Source organism: Bombus vosnesenskii, unplaced genomic scaffold, assembly GCF_011952255.1.
Source record: "Bombus vosnesenskii isolate JDL3184/JDL3185 unplaced genomic scaffold, Bvos_JDL3184-5_v1.1 scf7180000013492, whole genome shotgun sequence".
Lineage (NCBI taxonomy): Eukaryota > Metazoa > Arthropoda > Insecta > Hymenoptera > Apidae > Bombus > Bombus vosnesenskii.
The window spans coordinates 520,342-540,485 of NW_022883081.1; the positions used below are offsets into that span (position 1 = coordinate 520,342).

A 20,144-nucleotide genomic window follows, 5' to 3' on the forward strand; every position below is an offset into this window, starting at 1 on the left:
CGTTGTTCCGAACTTATCACGTCGCGTCTCAACTATTTATTATGTTAGAAGTTACGCTGACAGTTCTATTCCCCGGTGATTCTTCTTTCATTTCGTTCCGGTCCGCGTAAACCCGCTGCGAGCCTGCGGATTCTGAAGCGGTTCGAATGCTCTCTGCGTTTCGCTGCGTTCGAATAATTCATGCCGCTGCAGAGCTACCGCAAATCTTCGATGAATTACTTAACCGATGGTCGGCCAGACCCTTTCTTTCTCTCAACTACACGTGGCAGGAATTGTTAGACTGTTGATGTTGGAATCGTAGCTAGTCCGGATTGTAGCGTTGAAACGGTGGAAAATAAGCAAAAATTTGTAGGAGAAGAAGTCAAATAGTTTCTAGCTATCTGCCGAGCTATTTTTAGTGTCAGAGGTGCGCAAATATTTGAAGGCCCACTTTATTTCCTCCAAGCGAGAGCACATGCACTATCGTCCATATGTAATATTAGCGATTCATTATAGCCGTGGCAACCATACATATTCATTAAATGCTAATAAAAGGGGTAATTAATTTTAACTGATATAAATAAAAGTGCAAATTGGCCCGGAGAAAATACTTGAGGTCAGTGACTCACGGTGACCCCAGTCTGCATCTATTCTATGTTTTAAAAAGTTTTCAGAATTGTTGATACCAATATACACAAAAATAGCAATTCCAAATGTCCTCTTACTTCTCATTCTATACTTGTCTATATTAAAAATAACATGATTAATTCGAACGACTAAATGACTTTTGCAATTTCCACCCTTTCTCTGCGCGGCAGATTTTTACCTGATGCTGAATGGAACTCAGCTTTCCCTTGCTAGATATCTGGAAGTGGAAGTTTCCGGTATCTTTCCTCGTTGGATGGCGATCGTTGCGCGATCTTCGACTCAAAGTTGTCCTCTTCTTTCGTTGCCTCTTCAAAGCAGCCGAGTACGAAGTTTGACTTGTTCTTTCGCGGTAGACGCAGACGGTTAGTTCCGAAGTCGCGACGTCAATTTTCAACCCCTCTCAACGGCTGTTGGCCGTTAAAAGTACCAGCGATGTTCTGGATCCTGATAAGCCCGTGTGCAATAATGGAAACATATCTAAAATCGAGAAGCAAGCGCGGCATTTCGAAGAAATCTCGCAGACAAAGAGTTATCAAAGATTTCGCTGGAATAGAATTCATTCTCAGCTGTTTTCATCTACCTTGACGGAAGTAAGTTCATGCAAGAGGAGAACACTTCTCGTCATCAGCGCTCTATGACTCGTGTTTATCTCTTCCGAGCGATCGACCATCTCAGACTAGTGAATGAACCGTGAGTACCAGCGAATTGATCGACTGTACTTATAGTCAGGATGTTCTCTCTTCTGGAAAAATCGATGAGGATCATCCGGATGATTAGAGTTCTCCAGTTCGAAATGACTGTTCGTATTTGGTTAAGGGAGGAGAAACGACGTGTGGTAACGCGAGAAAAGAAAGAAAACGGTTTTCGATGAAACCTTCCGATCCATCGATTACCTTCGCCAGCTTTCTTCCTTCTGGCGGAGAAACCTTGTTCCATCGGAGAATATCGCTGCCTTTCTTTCCACTGTCTCTCGATACAGTTGGCACGTGCTAACAGACGTCAATAAAACGCTGCGATTCATCGATTCCATTTCGAGGAAACTGTTGGAAACCTTTTCTTCCTGTGCTTTCTTTGAAGCTTCGCTGGCAAAGTAGCGTACATAGAATAGATTCCAAGTATCCCATGATAATTCTCGCGATGCTTCAAATTCGAACATTTTTCTTTCATTATTAGATCGTGTTTTCCAAGTTATTCGTTTTTTCCTAATTCAGTCTTAATTAAATATCGTTTCTCTACTTTCCAAATTGTTCCTTCCATTATGATTACAGTAGACGTACATTCTAACGAATAGATGAGAACAAGATTTAGACGCAAGAATACGACGAAAATGTTATTTGCAGTTGCAGAAGGGGAATTTTTATTATATAATTTTCATCAAATTGTAAGTGATAACTTTAAGTAATAATAATAGGAAACTACAAAGAGTACGTTAATTAAACTCACAATGCTTCTCTATATTCTTCTACCAAACTTTTGACAAAAATACGAAGAACCCGTGGAACGACCTAACGAATACACGAAATTTTCTTTAATCGAATGTTTTCTTCGATCGTACGGATGCATGGAATTTCCCATGGTCATTGAAAATTTTAGCATTGCAAGGGAGAATCTGCCGACTATGTGGCATAATTGATCGCCTACGCATAGCGGCCTTCAGCTTCGAAATATCCGTCCGTGTCTTAAACATCTCCGGCAGCCTAAAAGGGGTGCGCTTCTACCGCGTGAAATATTTCACGCCCTTGCTCGCTCGTGTAGACGTATAATCTCTCAACACTGGGCTGCAGCGTGGAGCCAGGCATCGGGAAAACGTCATGATTCATCGGCCCTGCTTTTGACGAGTCTTCTCGCTTCGCCAGCGTTTCCCCCAGGACTCTGATGAAACTTTTTCTCGCCTGTTGACGGATGCGTGCCTTTCGAGCTATCCTTTTCCCTTTTCCCTATCGATTGCCTCCGATATTCAAGCCTGAATCGATATAAACTTGTGTTTAAAGGGCATCGGGGTGCAAGAATCATCGTTGGTTTATTCGTGTCACAGATCGATTGATGAAAATACAATTGGCAGACTAAAGCGCTGGATGTTCCATTAAAACTGCCGAAAACTAAAATGACGATCCGGATTTCAAATCCTAAATAGATTCTACTGGGACTGTGCATTAACGCCAGCACCAAGATCCATCGCTGTCATTGCGGATAGGTTTCTATTTGACCATCTCGCGGTCGAAGATTTCTCATACCCAATGGATTTGCAAGTGATTCTCGATATTCTCGGATACGTAGTCTTCCAGATTCTCCACGAGGGACACAAAAAGGTAAAGAAAAGGGAAGAATAATTTTGCGATAGTGGAAGATCACGAGGGCTTCAGCCAGATCGAAATCCTTTTCTCATCTTCCTGCGGACTCCCGCTGACCGAGGCACCTTCCTGTGGATGGACAGATTTATCCCATCCCAACAAATCCAGCTGTTCGTGGATTTCACCGCTGAACAACCATTGCGGAAATAAATCCCGCGTCTAGAACGATAAAATCGTTCCGTAGCGCCGGTGAACGTCCATTCCGGCAACCTCGCCGTTCCAGCAGCTCGTGCCCCCTCGAGCGCGGCTTTCCGCTCCTCGCGTTTCGATTCCAGTTTCCTTGGTTTCGCGGTTGTATCCTACGGCTTCCACCGAGATTCCTGGCCTCCCGCGTAATCTGCGTGCACGGCAAAGACATACGAAGATATATGTGGACTGTTCGCTCTACGTTTCCCGGATAATGTTAACAACGATACCACTGATGGTTGATTTAATAATAAATTTAATTTTTCAAACCAATTTTAACGAATTTTGAGTGTCGCGAATGAAATTCATAGATTGGATAGAAAGATGAAAACTATTCGAAAGGTATTTGAAATATTAGGTTGTCCGACAAGTTTTTTTCGTTTCATAAGGTGATAATAGTTGAACAACAATTTCTGTTTTATATTATTTTATTGAATTAGGTATGATCCATTTCGGTCTATTTTTATTATTATGTTCGTGCATGATTCAAGAAACTAATATAAAACAAAAAACATTGTGCGTGTATTATTTCCTTATAAAACGAAAGAAACTTTTCGGGCAAACTAATATGTCAGGTTGTTTCACGAGAAAGAAGGTTCGTTAATTGAGGTTAGGTTGGGGTTAGGTTAGGCAGCTCGAAAAACATTTTATTTGGAGAAGTATGGTGACTCGTTTAGAGCTTGCAATTTGACGCCGATAAAGGCGTGGCAATATCGAGGCCGAAATTTTATCGAAAGCAAACGTGTCCGCTCATAAACGCTGTCGCTAAGTGCTGTAGTGGATTGAGTGAGGATTAATAATTTGGAATACGAGAATTTGCTGCTGCAACCCATCAAATATATTTTGGATAAATATAATAAATATGAATAAATATAAATGCCGTCGAGAGACGTTCGTACAAATGAATTCGCAAGATAGAGTATGATCGCTCGCGTAAAACTCGATAACTATAACTCGGATAACGACTCGTAGAAATTGATCGATAATTCGTAGATACTCGGGATATACTAACTCGCTCGCGATCGCGTCCGTTTATTTATACTGGTCGGGGGAGTCGAAAAATTTGAATTTGTCTTAAATCGACGGTTGCCCATAACGGTGACTTTGTTTTGTCCGGAGTTTGCCTATCGATATGTTTCGTGCGTCAAGGCTGTGTCCGTGTTCCGAGGCACAACAATACGAGTCGCTCTCAATCCGCCTCGTCCTATGACTCATGTGCCGCTACAGTGCATTACGCGTCTATTCCTGCGACCGAATGGTGCAAATACTTGGCGTAGTCGGAGCTATCGATTCCTTCCAATTTTATATGTCGGACGTGCAAACAATGTTTGACATTCGACGAAATACGAACGTTCGCAAAGTACATTGCAGGTGAGCGACTTTTTGATAATATTGGAACGCAATTTTCCAAGGTAAAAATTCTACGTTGAACTTTGACCTAATAACAACGGAATTATTAGATATCGTGAAAGAAATATTACTGGAAATGATAATAGCAGAATTCCTTTTGAATCTCCTCGCCTAGTGTCGCTATTTTTGTTCGAAATCTGATCCGTATAGAGCAAATCTATAACTCGTTACTCGCTTTCCACGATGATCTGTTCGACGAAAGGAAGTGTACAGGACATCGAGTAGAAGACTCGACCTACTTGGACATATCGATGGCATCGTTTTCCTCATTTCCTTCAAGACGGCCAATCGTGGCTCAACAAGTCCTCCAGAAGACCGAAGATAATCGTTAAGATGCTTCTTCGCATTTCCTTCCTGACGTCGATTCCCATTAGTGACGATTATCTGTCTGTAGATTGTAAATTAAGGAATCGAATCGAGAGATGTTTGCAGAACTCTCTGTAATCTGGCAGCTAACTCTTCTAACGTAAATTCGTCTGGGATTTCGTATAGAGGCACGTTAATAGCGCGAGAGTGGATGATAATAAAAAGAAAAGTAGAAAAAAACAAGGAATAAGAATGTCAGCAAGTTTTTAAAAAGCACTACGAGGACATAGAAAAAGGGATTTCCAGCACTAGAAAGAATTTCAGGGATTAAAAAATTAGTACTAGAAAATACCAGGAGGAAAGGAGGAATGTCAGCACCTAAAATAACCGCAAGAATTCAACATAAATAATTAGAAAACTTCAACAGCGTAAAGGATACTTTCACGAAATGAATTTCAGTAGTAAAATATAACAGCGACAGTCTATGTCACTGAACTAGACTCGTTCAGACCAGACAGTCCAAGGAAAGGACAAAATGTTAAAACTAAAAGTCATAAAGGGGTATCAAGAAAAAACCGCATCGAAAGCAGTACTCGAGAAGGTTCTGCTTTCTTCCTGGAATTACACGACACATTTCAGTGGCTAGGTTCCTGTTGTTCGATTAGTAGCAGGAAGATGATACGGCAGGAGGAAGAGGACGAAGGAAAGGAGTGCGGTTTAACGCGCAGAGATGTCCTCGCGAAGCTATCAGAAGATCTCAGAAGTGGTCCGGAGAGGATCAAGGAGCGTCTAGCTAGCGGCGGAAGTTCGATGGAAGAGAGATTTGGAGTTTATTCCTATTCTCAGATTCGACAACTCCGAGTGAAACCCACCGCCTATCCCGGCGACCCATTAGGGCTATCCAATTTCTTTCGTTCACTAGCTCCGACTTTTCTTCCCGGCTGATCCTTGCTCTTTCCTCGTCCACTTTCCTCGTCTCCGTCTTTAAACAATCGGATTCGCCACGGGGAAAGTAAAATCAAGAAGATACTCTGCATCGCGAGTCTTATAGAGTTTCGATGAGACATTTGTAACAGCAAGAGAGGAAACAGACGTCGTCCTTCGGAGTCGTTTTATTTTTGGTTTAAGCATCCCTCGTTTCCCAGTTAAGCGACGTCTCACGAAATACCCTTATTATTCGTCAGTCCTTCTCTTCTCGCCCCCTGTTTCACTCTCAGGCACGTACACGCGCGAACCTATATACGTAACCCTCTGTCAAATGGCTGATTTCGCGTAACGCTCCTTATCTGAAGCCTCAATTAGACGGTACACTGCGCCATGATAATCTTTAAACGAACCAATTACCGTTCTCCGTACCTTGGATAATTTACTTGCACGTTCCGATGTTAGGATGCGATAGGAAGAATTAAGTAGACGATCATCTAGCTGTTTCGACTATCTGCGACCAAAAGGAACAATCATAATAACATCAGTCTACCTAGTTTGATCCGATTGTCAAGAAGTTTGTATAGAAACGTAGTTGTTTAGGAATGTATTTGTGCCGGAAGATTTAACTTGCTCTACAAAAGGTCTTTTGGAAGTAAGCAACTCTTTTATATCGCTGCAGAAAACTACCGTAGATAAACTTGCCTGTATCGTCCAACTATGTTCAACGACAAATAACATTAGCGACAACGTAGACTTTTCTCAGACTACGACGTTCTCCTCATCTTAACTGTTATATGCAACTGCGCTCTCAACGATAACCATTGCAATCGCGTTAGTCGCTTAACCATAATAACATAATCTAAAATCAGTGGTTTCCCCCTTCTCTTCTTCCTTTCCCATTTTTTCTATTTTTCTTTCTTTTCCTTTTGCTTCGCGTCATCTCGTTTCATCGTATCCGACGTAGACAAAGAAACTGATAGTCAAACGTATGTCCGCAGGTCGACTTACGACACCTGGCCCAGACCGAAGACTCGAACCAAATTGAGGTCGGGATCGACCTAACCGACTACTACATTTCCGTCGAGTGGGACATCATAAAAGTGCCTGCCGAGAGGAACGAGGCGTTCTACATATGCTGCGAGGAGCCCTACCCCGATATCGTGTTCAATATCACCCTACGCCGCAAGACCCTCTTCTACACGGTGAACCTAATCGTACCGTGCGTGGGCATATCTTTTCTCTCGGTGCTGGTGTTCTACCTGCCGAGCGACAGCGGCGAGAAAGTCTCGCTGTCGATCTCGATTCTGCTGTCGTTGACGGTGTTCTTCCTATTGTTGGCCGAGATCATACCGCCCACGTCGTTAACGGTACCGTTGCTCGGCAAGTACCTGTTGTTCACGATGGTACTGGTCACCCTATCCGTGGTGGTGACGATAGCCGTGTTGAACGTGAATTTTCGCTCGCCCGTCACTCATCGTATGGCGAAATGGGTGCGGGTGGTGTTCATACAAAAATTACCGCGGTACCTTCTGATCGAGAGGCCGAAAAAGGACGACGACGACGACGAAGAGGAGGAGGTGGTGGTGGTAGGGAGAAACGGCGTCGGTGTCGCCGTGGTGAACGCCGACGGCGAGCCCGTCGGCGACGATGACGACGACGACGACGTCGAAGCGACCAACGGGAAACCGCCCGAAGGCATGCTCACCGATGTGTTCCATGTACAAGAGACTGATAAGTACGATACGTACTACGGCAACAGGTTCAGCGGGGAGTACGAGATACCTGCACACGGATTGCCACCATCAGCAACTAGGTACGACCTCGGTGCCGTGGCCACCGTAGGTACCGTAGCGCCCTGCTTCGAGGAACCCTTACCCTCGCTGCCACTGCCGGGGGCTGACGACGATCTGTTCGGCCCAGCCAGCCCCGCATACGTTCACGAGGACATCAGCCCCACATTCGAGAAGCCGTTGGTACGCGAGATCGAGAAGACCGTCGACGATGCCAGGTTTATCGCTCAGCATGCCAAGAACAAGGACAAATTTGAGAGCGTGAGTATATTTTACCGCCATCTTTTCTTACTTCAGGCCTCTCCCATATGATACTACTGCATTACTATTATAAAGATATAAGAATTTATTCTAACGCGCGCAGGCTAGTTCGCAAGTAAATATTAGAACAACTGCCGATTCCGAAATACAAATTAAATTTTGATCCTTTCAACCGGGCCCCTTTAATCGGAAATATCTACAATTACGAAATTGAAAGAAAAACCGAAATTGAAAGGCTCGGTCCTGCCTCTCATTTGCGAGTCTCGTATTTGATATCTATTTTACCGATTTCACGATGATTCTCGAGGTTGAGAAACTATTCGACGCGAATCGTGACTGCTGTGGGATCGATACTCCATTTTGGAGAGTGCGCGTGAAATAATACGAGCTCGTTCGTTCCCGTGAACCTAGCGAAAGAATATCGAGTAGAAAGAGAAGCGTATTGATCTGGACGGTAGCCTGATCGGGCAACGCTCTTTAATCTTTACGAGTAATCCACGTGACGGGATCGGTAATGGGGCGTGCAAATCACCGCTCGCTCGGTGTGATCATGGGGCAGGCAACTAGGCAAGGGTCAGTGAAAGCGAATTATAACGAATCATTTACAAGAACCGTGGTTTGAAATCTGATAGGCCGACAGCAGTAGTATCAGATCGTATTAATCAGCAGGAAACACATCAGGATCCGATTGCTGTTAATAGCTTTAGTTCCGAATGCTTGGATTTATACGCTTTCTTGCGCCTCTCTGCGAATATCCTCGCGTGGAAACTAACAATTCAAACATATCAAGATCGAATTCATTTCGCTTGGAAAATGTAGAACTTCTTCGCTTCCACGCGCAGATTAATGCAACAATGATCGAGATCTCATTCAGCGAGTAACCCTAAATTAATTAATTCAAAAGTCACATCGTGGAATATACACTCTCGTTTTTATTTCACAAATACGCAGAATGTTAAAGAAAGAAAGATCTACGACTTCGTAAACATATAGCACAATAATAAAACTTACAGTATTAGGTTGTCCGGGAAATGTCTTTCTTTCGCAAACGTGTTTTTTACAACAGTCACCTTCACAAATGTGAAACCAAGTTCGTGAAATGTGGCAATGTTTATCTCAACAGTACAAAATTACAGTACGTAATTCGACACAATAAAATAAAACAAAAAACGTTGTGCGTCTATTATTTCCTCATAAAACGAAAGAAACTTTTCGGAAAGCCTAATACAATGGTGGAGTTGAAAGTTAGGTACAATTTACAAGCTAAATCGTATAAACAGACATTTCATGTACTGCCTTATTACCTAAAAGATGTAAAATACTTTGGTTAATTTACTCATCCAGTCGTTCAAGCCCGTGAACTATAACACTAACTTGGACTTTACAACCTTGTTATGTTTCCGTCGTCGAGTATTTCTCCAACGATAGAATCCTGCTAACTATGTTTCTCGAGACGAACTAATAATTCGTCGATAGAACCCTAAAATGATGGGTACTTACAGTAACCGGAACGAAGATATACCAAACATGATCTCTCAGCGAAGGATTAACCGGTCGCCAACTTACAATTAGCAATTACGCGTATGAATTTTAACACAGGCATTTGTCCTAAAGTAGACAAGAAGTACGGCATGTATCCCGTAACCACGCTACGAATTATAGCTGATACGTCGCAAATTAACCGTGTTTCACTATGTACAGTACTCTTATTCGACCATATAGCCGAACGTTATATCGAACGATCGGGTCCAACTCGGTTTCCGTCATCGATATTAATTCGCAAGTGTCAGATTCGAACAACCGTTTTCATAGAGGTGGCCATTGTCAGGCTTCATTGCCATTGTCGAAAAAAGTTTTCAGTTAGAGTTTTCAGCCAGCTATATCGGCTTTTTCCTGAAAAATATTGTACCACCTAAAATAATAATATATCGAACAACGACAAATACACTTTATCTCTTGCACTACGCTACTACAGGGTGTATATGTATGTATGAATATTTATGTGCGATAGAGTAATCATATCGAAAAAGTTAATCAGAGTTTCGTAATGTATATTTCGAAATCCGTAAAATGAAAGTAGAAAATCACAAATGACGAGATCTTCGAAAAAAAACTTCGGCTCTGCTGGTTCACATTTTTCTATTAGCCGGCGAATCCTTTTACCATCGAAAGTAAATATCTTGCACTGCGTGTGCTATCACGAGTGGATGAGTAAACCAGTTGCCTGTCCATTTTGACTTGGGCGCTAAGTCCTGACAGGCAACGCTGTCATCCGACCGAGTGGAAAGGAGCAGGAGTCTCGATAAGCTGGTGGAAAGTCGGTCGCGATCGTTTCCCATCAATCTTCCTCCATACTATACACCCTTAGCAACCTGTTAAACTTCTCGACGTACGTAAGGCAGGAAGGAAAGCCTGTTAAAGGATGGTGAGAAACGCGTGACTCGCCAAGCAGCGAGCTCTACTACTGTGAAATTGAAAGAAGGGGAGCAGGATACATGGAAGCTTTGAAAAAATATATTTTCAGATACATTTTTTATGAAGTTTGAAAGAAACATTGTAGCGAAAAGCAGCAATTTATTCCAAGCGAAATCGTTGAATAAATCAAGAAAATTGGTCTACCATTCGCGGGTTAAAAGTTTCGCACCTTGTCTGACTTACGATGGGATATTCTACCGGAAGAAACGAGGGCAAAGTTCAGAGACGATTAAAAGACACTATCCTTTATATTTTTTCATTAACTCTTTTATACCGTTTGTACAGCTATTTTATGGAAGTTAGAAAGTTATCGAATAGGAACGGCGTTCTTGCAGGAAATTTTCGAAAAATTACAAGCGGAGCGACGATAGGGCGCGTGTTAGCAGAAACTTTCGGCGAGTTGCTCGTGGCTCTGTAGTGTGGCAAAGTAGTTCCGTGGATGGAAAACTTCGAAAATTGGTTTTGACGTTGACGCGGTCTCAGCACGGGGAGAATGCGTCTCCAAGTTGAAACATTTGTCCGGGGGCCGGCCGTAAATTCGAACGAATTTATGCTTCCTATTTCGTATTTGCGCAGAACGAGCGGTGTGGCACACTTTCCTGCATCCATCCTGTATCGAGTTTATTCTCGTTCCTCCGGGACTTCCCTTACCTAGCAAAATCTCCTCGTTTCTTTGGAAATTTCATCGTGGATCGCGGAACCTTTCGGTTTCTTCCTCTTCCCGTTAAAACATCGATGACAGAAAGTTGCTGTCCGTGACTGTTATTCCAAGGAAGAAGTTCGTCAGGAAACGAGCGGTTATCGGAAGTTGCAGCTTGGCTGTTTCGACAGGGCGAGGCTGGTGGACGACGGAGTTTTCAACTCTTGAGTAGTTTTTAGTACACTTTATAGTTACATGGTTGGCAAAGTTTGTCCAAAAGTTCAACAGACAAAAGTATGATAATTCATTGGCAAGAAAAATTGCTGTTTCTAGAAATTCTAATTGTACCGTAAATTGTAGCATAGACTTATTCTCTACTTTCCCGATAATACGAACGTATTCCATGAAACTCGAACGCGGTAAGCCTATCATCAATAACTATCGTAGATAGTCGTTCCTCCTCTCTTCTTCTTCCTCTTCTACTTTTTACCCCTTTTACTTTTTACAATTAAATGGAATTACATGATAAATTCAATTAACGAATATCACTCAAGGTTTAAGACTGAACTAATAAAATAAATAGTCTCAATGTCGTCGTTTAATTTAACTATAAACGCCAGAGAACACATCACGACGACATGGACACATTCTGCGTTCGATTGAAAATGTCATCGATCATTTCTACAGTTGTCTTCAGTTTACGTAACAAGTATACGTGACACGATTTTTGAAATACACTGTAGAATTTTCGCTGTCCCGAAATTCGATGTTCGAGCATATCGTGGCGCGGTTTGCCGCATAGTTATCTCGAACGATCTAATATCTTGAACAAGATACTCTACATCTGGACGGAGCCAAGGCGGGCCAGGCTGAAATTCAATCTATCGATTTCTCGAGTCACGATCCCGGAGATGCCTTGATTTCCGCGCGCTGGCCGCATCAACCCGGTGACTTCCGGTTGCTTCGGAGGAGCCAACCCCGTACAGGGGTTGCCCTGTTCAGGGACGCGGAAAGTAGCGCTGGCGTTCATAAATTATCGACGGGAACTGTCTGTCGCGCGAACGCACTGCGGCGAAGTTCCGTTCGCTGCTAAATGTGCGTTTGTATTCACGCCAATGCACGCGTGCTGCAGCGATTAAAATGCGGCCTGTGCGTGCGACTGTGATTTCCTGTGCGCATTGCAGAGAGGATTTTGCGTTTTTGTGTCCGCAGATTTTGATTCTCTGCGTGTTTGCTGAATTGACAGTATTTATGGTCTGACTAGAACCGTCGTTTTCTACTTGACAATAGAACAGCCCTTTTCTATTCCATTATCCGAACATTTTTATCTGCCTATTAGTTCAAATATGGAAGCCTTTATTACACTATTTACTTTATTGCACTTATTATACTTTATTACGCGTCTCATTTTTGACGTATCACTTTTATTGCGACCATAGATATATCTTCTATGTATATGCATACCTAGTATGTCTAAGTGGACATATTAAATGTCGGTAGTGCTACTGTTAGATAGCATCAAACGTAGTTTGAAATCCTTAATTGAAATTCGACCCTTTATCAGATGGCGGGGAAAAAGTGGTAAGGAAAATGTTATATTCAGTGAAAACTGTCGAATAATCCGATCTGGTATCACGCTATATCTCACGCGATGCCGATCTTCCGATCGTGTATTCGCTTTTTATTGGAATTTATGGGGAGCATCATCGATCGAATCGCTATTCTTCAATTTCTTTATGGAACGGTTCTTTCTCCGTTATTCCTCCCTTCCACGTATTTTCTTTGTTCTGTTATTCACAGAAAAATCCTCGCAAGCTTCGATATTTCTCTCAGATACCATCAAACGTATCGAATGAAACATCGAAAATTCATTGCCATCGTGCAACAATGATAAACGAAAAATGCATGAATGCCTGTAATCAATCGGCAGTCAAATCGTAGAAGAATTCAATTTAAACGCCGTTGTTCAACGCGGTTTAATTTCCAAATAAGCCTCTAAAACGGTCGAACCAAAATGTATTCCATATTTTCGTGTGCACGCGAAGGACGAACCGCAAACGGTCGAGGAATTAACTGTTCCTAATGCGGCGAGACGAGTGTTTTGAACGAATTTCATGGGTCGACAGTCAAACTCGTAACTTTCGAGAGAACAGGTGCGTCGTCCGTTGCTTCCACGAATTCGTTAAGGTCGGTATTTTCGTATGTTATTATCGTTGCGTATCAGTTGTAATGATATAATATACTGCAGTTGCGATATAATATAATGCAACGATATACAGATAATTTATTCCTGTATTATAACTGAATAATATTAACATTTTGACTGCCACGTTGGTCATGTATGACCGGCTACGGTTTCTCATACAACGCCACGGTGGTCATTGGTGATCGCAGCGCTTGAACTTCTTACAATTGTAAAAATTGTATGAAAATTGACAGTTAGGGCATTTTGAATATAACCGATAAGTAGAAGATACTTTGAAATAAAAAGTGTCACATTGAACAATTAAACATCTTCATGAGAACATCAATAAAAGAAAAATGAGAACAAATCTTGTATCTAACGGTGCACTGTGTTAAAACACTTTAAACATAAATGTGGTTCATCTATACAATCTGGACAATAGGTGGTTACCTGTTTGGTCCGAATTTTAGCAATTTTTGAACCTAACTGTTTCACAATTTTTTTATAGCACTCTCCGCAAAATTTTCGTGCCAGGTACGCTTGCCCTTCTTTCTTCCGCATTTCGTGTCGCATTTTTGTCGAATAAGTATATTTGACTGCTCTGGTGAATGGCACTGTGTAAGGTGCATTGCGAGTGCCATTCTAAAATCTGATATCTTGATTTTTGTTTTTGTTGCTTGTTTATAGAGTATCATCGCGTTTGAAATTGATGTATTTAACAATAACTCTAAAACTAATTTTATATACCGCTTGAGGGTTCTTCTATGTGGTGTAGAATATGCTATCATTTGACCTGATAAATCTACAGCACAATTTCCTCTGTTGTGATCTACCACTACCATTGGTTTATCACAAACATAATCTTTTTTGCGGACCTTTATCATTTCAGCCGAATATTTTGTCGAAATCGTAGAAATAATCATAATGCTGTTTACTAATATGTTCTACACGTTTCAACAATATATTCTGGACGTTTCGCTTACGACGACATAACAAATGCGAACGGTTTGTTGAAATGGTTTGTTATAATATGTCACTATCAACTGTTACCAAGGCGCCACGGTGGTCACCCGTAACCACCAATAAGATAAACGGCCCATTGGGGAAGAATGTTGTCTTACATCATCAATTTATTATTATTTTGCCATTATATGCTTTGAATAATAAAAATAATCCCGTGACGTCGTGAGCGAAACATGTGATGTCGGCGTGGCAGTCAAATGCTACTGTGATAAATGCTACTATGTACAATGAGTTCAATTAATTGCGGATACATATCAATTTATTATATGCTTAAGGGGAAGAAGAGATAGTAACTCTTAACTAACCTTGGAAGATAAGGAGAAAATATCAATTTCTGTGACGACAGATCTTTACTAACTATTTTGAGTCCCTAGCAGCGCGATCGCGCTGTGCAGATTTTGTGTCGAAAAGTCCCAGTACATTCGAACGCCGCGGACAACTGACGGTATTTTGTATCTCGTTGCTATCTTCTCAATAATTTTGATTGGACAAAACTTGAAATATTTCTAAATTAATAAGTATGCATATATAATAATATAAATGTATTTCATAAAATAAGAAATATGACGAGCGCTATTGCGCCGTTTACTTTAGTTCACAATCGATTAAGACAAGCGCTATCGCGCTGCTCGCGATTTTTCGAGCCTGTTTTTTCAAAGATCTCTAAGACTCAAACGGTCAAGAGTGAAACGAAAGAACTTTACCGGAAAAGGTTATATATTATTCACATAAAGCTTCTGACACATTATTAAAATAAATCTTCTGCCAGCACAATATTGGGATATGAAGAGTTAGGAACTTTTTGACTTGTAATCATCGCCGAAAGTAAAAAGAAGTAAAAAGGAACGAAATAAATAAGAACGCATATTGAAAGAACACAGAAATAGCAGCAGAATTATATGCGCATAATAAATCTGACCTAAAGCTAATTATTCCTAACTCGTTGATAAAGAGAATTCCGTTTTGTAACAATAGAAATAATTCAAACACGAGGCGTCCATGGCAGAAATAATTGAACGACGAAACAATGATACGCTCTCCGCCCAAATTGCCTCAGTTGAATATCGTAGCATTCCTTTGATGTGGTAGCAAAAAAACTGACAAAAGATACTCGTTGCTTATTTTTGAATGGAAAACCCGTACAGAACCGTATATTTAAGGCTGTAGATTCGTAACTTTTCAATTTATAGAACAAACTGTATAATCAAAATTATATTTATCGCTCCTTTGTAATTTATTGTTATGCCTTCGTAATGAACAAAAGGTAACAAAAACCACACTCAAAAGTTTAAGTACAGCGTGATTTACAACTACGTGTCTACGTTTCAGAGCTAAATCTACACAGTAAAATGTTTAAAAAAATTCATGTAAAAAACATGTAAAAAACCGTATTCCAAATCAATCCGATCGATATATATTTGTACTCTGTATCAATTTCATTTGCGAATCCGCCGAAGAGAAAATCATCGTGACTCGTGACGTGTTCTTTTCCATCGTTGTGAATTCATCAAAACGGAATAACCGAAAGAGGAAACGTAACGTCTCGTGGTTGACCACCGAAAGGTCTCGGGATGAATGAAAAGGGCTTTGTGAGTTTGTATTCTCGGGGCTGCTGAATCCTCTGGCCGCATGACCCGTGTTAAACGTGCTTAATTCGGTTAATATCCTGCTGCGAGAAAGCACGAGCGTTTCCCGAGAGAAAAAAAACCGCACCGCTGAATGCTTGCGTATTTGATTCGTCATCCATGCAAAACCTGACTATATTGGCGTAGAATTACGCGGCTGAAGTGTACTTCGTCATTTGTGATTTATCGCGCGTGTTTTGTGAGAAAGCATTGCAAGCACCTATGTATAGTTCTATACATGTACAGGATGTTCTGTGACTGATGGCACAACCGGAGGTAAAGGCCGGGAGGAGGGATGAAAACACGAAATAGAAATTTGTCATACGTGGCGATTTTTCGAGAAAATTTAGAATTTGCTTGAAAAGTGTCGACGGTTCTTGCTATAGACGAATATCTTCGTGTCTAAGTAATGGAAAGAGGGTGCGCAACGAAACAGGACAATAAATTTTAGTAGTTTATGATAGAAGAAACATGATACAAAGGGTACAAATGGGAAATAATTTCTAAGGGAATAAAATTGATCGTACACGAATATCCTATTCAACGTGTATTCTTCATTACAGAACACAATAAACACAAAGATAAGTGGAGGTACCGGACGCTTTATCAGGCAAATATTTAAAGTGAGTTTTTTCCTAAACGAAACTTTGTACGAGAAAGTTTCATTCTACTCACTTTTTCGTACAAGTTTTCCTTTCCGCTTACGTCACCGTGTGCGAATATTCTGCACTTTCATTGTCACCGCCATAGCTTCAGTTCTGTTTCTTACATTAAACTTAACTGCGGGAAAATTTTAAGGCTACCTGGTCTATGAGCAGAGATCGAGACGACCGAATTCCATCGTTCACATTCTATAACAGTTTCCCTCTATAGTTTGGGGAAAAGGAGGCGTTTGCAACGATCGGATGGTATCTGGCGATTCTGAAGCTGATTTTGGAATGTAGATGGCTGAGGATAACTGGAATAAACGAAGCTGGGAATAAAAGCAACCAACCAGAGATAGCGAGTAGATAGACGAAACCTCTTTCCTTATCTTTCATTTTTTTGTTTCTCCTCCGCTAGAAAGCTACTTATTCTTTCGCATCTCGCGAATATCTCGCGAATCCTAAAGGAATCTTAAATTCCACCGCGTGGGAACCAGGTACAGGAGCTTCATTTCGCTGATTTCCCTCAATAGAGGAGAAGCAATCGACCGCAAATCATTTTTTGATTTATCCGAAAGAAATAAAAAATTTTAGTCGACCTAACAAACCTTTTACAGTAACCTAAGGAAATAAACTACGTTCTGTGACTGGTCCATGATCTCGACGCGTTACGATATAGCCAACAGCGAGCTTTCTTCGCCAGCAGCGGATTGGCCGCTCGCCAAAGGTAAATGTCATGAGGGTGCCAGCGAAAAGAACTTTACCCGCCTTGATCCCGGATTAAACAAACTTTCTAGATCACCGTAATTCCCTCTCTCCACCTTTCTCTTCGTATATCTCGTTCCCCCCTTCGTATTCTCTTCTTCCCCCAGTTGATTTTCATTCCTTGGTATCCGTGTGAGTCATTCGATCTTTGTCTCATCGCGAAGGTATCGTATCGGAATGATCGAATCGAGTTCGTTATTGGATCACTGTAGGCGGAGTAAGCTCGTTTATCGAGATAAAAGCGCGCCGTGCGTGAACCGATTCCGAAGAAAGCGACGTGGAACGACGCACGAAAAGGTTGTATGGAATTGAAAAGGGAACGATATACCGAGCGACGTTCCTGGGCAAGATATCATAAAAGTATCGGGTGTCTGTTTTATCGTCCACTTCCTCCCTTGTCACGAAGGAAATCGAAAGAAGTCGATACACCCATGGAATGAGGGATCAGTTGTCTGTGTTACCAGTTTCCAGGATGGACGAGACCGACTCTATTTCTCGTCCTCTCTGCTTCTCAACGTTTGCTACAAGTCGTAAGGGTACTCGATTGAAAGTTCGAAAATACAACTCATCTTTTAGCTAGATATAGAGAGCTCGATGACGAAGAGCCACATGGATCCTTGCTACATAGAGTAGATAGTTGGACGTTCAACGGAGGAAGAAAACTTGGAAAGAATGTTTCTCATTCCCTGAACTGGCTCGAAACGACGAAAGAATGTTGTGCTTGGCTGGATGGGAAGGATGATGATCGACTTGTCGAACGAGATATTTTATTTACGATAACGTTGGCAAGCTCGTGCCGTTACGAGGTCTCACGGTATTCTCAACTATCTCCTCGCGTAGTTTCTTTCTCTCGTTAGCCTCGCCAAGCGCACAAGTAACTTACATCGTTTATCTCTACGCGTGAGATTATGTCTTCGTTACGTAAGCGCAGGGAAGAGAAGACAGAAAGGGGCAGGGAGATAAAAGAGACTTGAAAATTGGAAATATTATAAGAGAAAATAGAATTACTATTATATTAGGTTGGCCGAAAAGTTTCTTTCGTTTTATAAGGAAATAATACACGCACAATGTTTTTTCGTTTTATATTAGTTTATTGAATTATGCACGAACATAATAATAGAAATAGGACGAAATGGATCATACCTAATTCAATAAACTAGTATAGAAATTGCTGTTCATCTATTATCACCTTATGACACGAACGAAACTGTTTGTATAAATTTATATTTCTACGAACTAGCTAAAGAAATAAAAGTTAGGCGAAGATTTGTTTGGTCTGTTTGAAGTTACAAGGATTACTGTATTTTAAATTCCTGATTTTAGGTGGAGGAGGACTGGAAATACGTGGCGATGGTGCTCGACCGGATTTTCCTCTGGATATTCACGGTGGCCTGCGTGCTTGGTACGGTGTTGATTATCCTGCAGGCGCCGAGTCTCTACGATACCACGAAGCCGATCGACATCAAGTACAGCAAGATCGCGAAAAAGAAGATGATGCTGATGAACATGGGTCCCGAGGAGGACTAGTCGACGATTCCGCGCGGCTTCGCGCCGCGTTCACAGCGGCAGCTGCTTCACCGTCGTCGCCGTCGTCGCGGGCATCATCGTCGCTGTTGTTGCCACCGCGGTCGCCGGCGTCGTCGTTCCCGTTGCACGCGTCATCGTTCTCGTCGTCGTCGTCGCCGTCGCCGTCGTCGTCGTCGTCGTCGTCATTGTTATCGTCGTCGTCGTTGTCGTTCAGCGGCCGCCGCCCATCATCGAAACTGCCGATTTTCGCGTCGACATGCAAGAGGACCCTCTCTCGATCGCTGTTGCCAGAGATGATGAGACCTCCTAAAGAACACGGCCAACAAAAAGTAGGAGGCAACGAGTGGCAGAAACGAAGATTCAAGAAGATGGCGTGGATCTTTCCCTCTCCGAATTATGGATAAATCTGATATTCAGACTTCGATACTGAAACTCTTTTGAACGGGAGACGAGAGTGGGGCGGGGACTGGTTCAGAGGTGGGAGGGAGGGGGGGAGAGAACGCGAACGAAATGGAGCGTACGAGTTTTGTCGAAAGAAAAATAGAGAAAATCCTGTGCATGGACGTGTGATCGGGAGCGTGTGAAAGGGAAACAAGAGGATGACGGAGCGAATGGGTGCGAGAGGGATGAGCGAGATTGAACGAACGAGACCGAGGAAGAGAGAGAATTGGGGGCAAGAGAGGGGAGAAAAAGTGCCAAATACGCGAAACACACGCGCAACGTATTTTTGTAAATCTGGTTTCATACGTAAGGCTAGAGTCGTGCGGCGAGACGTCGAACTGCCCGAACTGCCGATTTTATATAAGAAGACGTTTAAAACAAACACGTACACATTATATACACGCACGCGCATCTACGTACACTAAGAGCAGCTACGAGGGGAAACGTATACATGTGATTCTTACATATACACGCGCATACACGAACGTACAGACATCTTCACGCGCATACACGTACACATACGGGTTCACACTTGCGCAGGATCCAGCGTGTTAACATTTATACGTAACGAGATGAGTTAAAACGAGGAAAAATAAGAGAGAAGAAGGAAAAGAAGAGTAAGAAAGAAAACGCATCGGGAGAAGAGAAGAAAAAAAAAACACGAGGTAGACACACGCGTACGCGTGCGTATCCGTTCAAGGTGTGTGTACACGGTGTACATAGGTATATAGAAAAAGAATTATACATCTATTACGTGCGTAGATATAACTCGACGATCTCACAGCGTATGAGCACGCAACCCGATATTCATCCGCATATATCTCTCGACACATCGTATAATCACGGGAGTGCGCCGCGCTCGCGCGGTCACGACACACGCCACATTCACAACCGAGCACACGAACCGAGCTGGGAACCATAGGGAACCTCGCGGGAGAAACGTACGACGAAGGTGAATTCT

At 42.1% G+C, this 20,144-nt stretch overlaps 1 protein-coding gene across 1 annotated transcript in view; it reads left to right on the forward strand.

The window, feature by feature from the left end:
- LOC117238392 (acetylcholine receptor subunit alpha-like 1) overlaps nt 1-19,213 on the forward strand; it is a 145,952-nt gene extending 126,739 nt beyond the window's left edge. The window contains exons 6-7 of the mRNA XM_033503264.1: nt 6,806-7,858; nt 18,539-19,213. Coding sequence (XP_033359155.1) covers nt 6,806-7,858; nt 18,539-18,742 — 1,257 coding nt within the window. The 3' untranslated portion in view covers nt 18,743-19,213. The remainder of the gene's footprint in view (nt 1-6,805; nt 7,859-18,538) is intronic.
- Nucleotides 19,214-20,144: the final 931 nt, after the last annotated feature.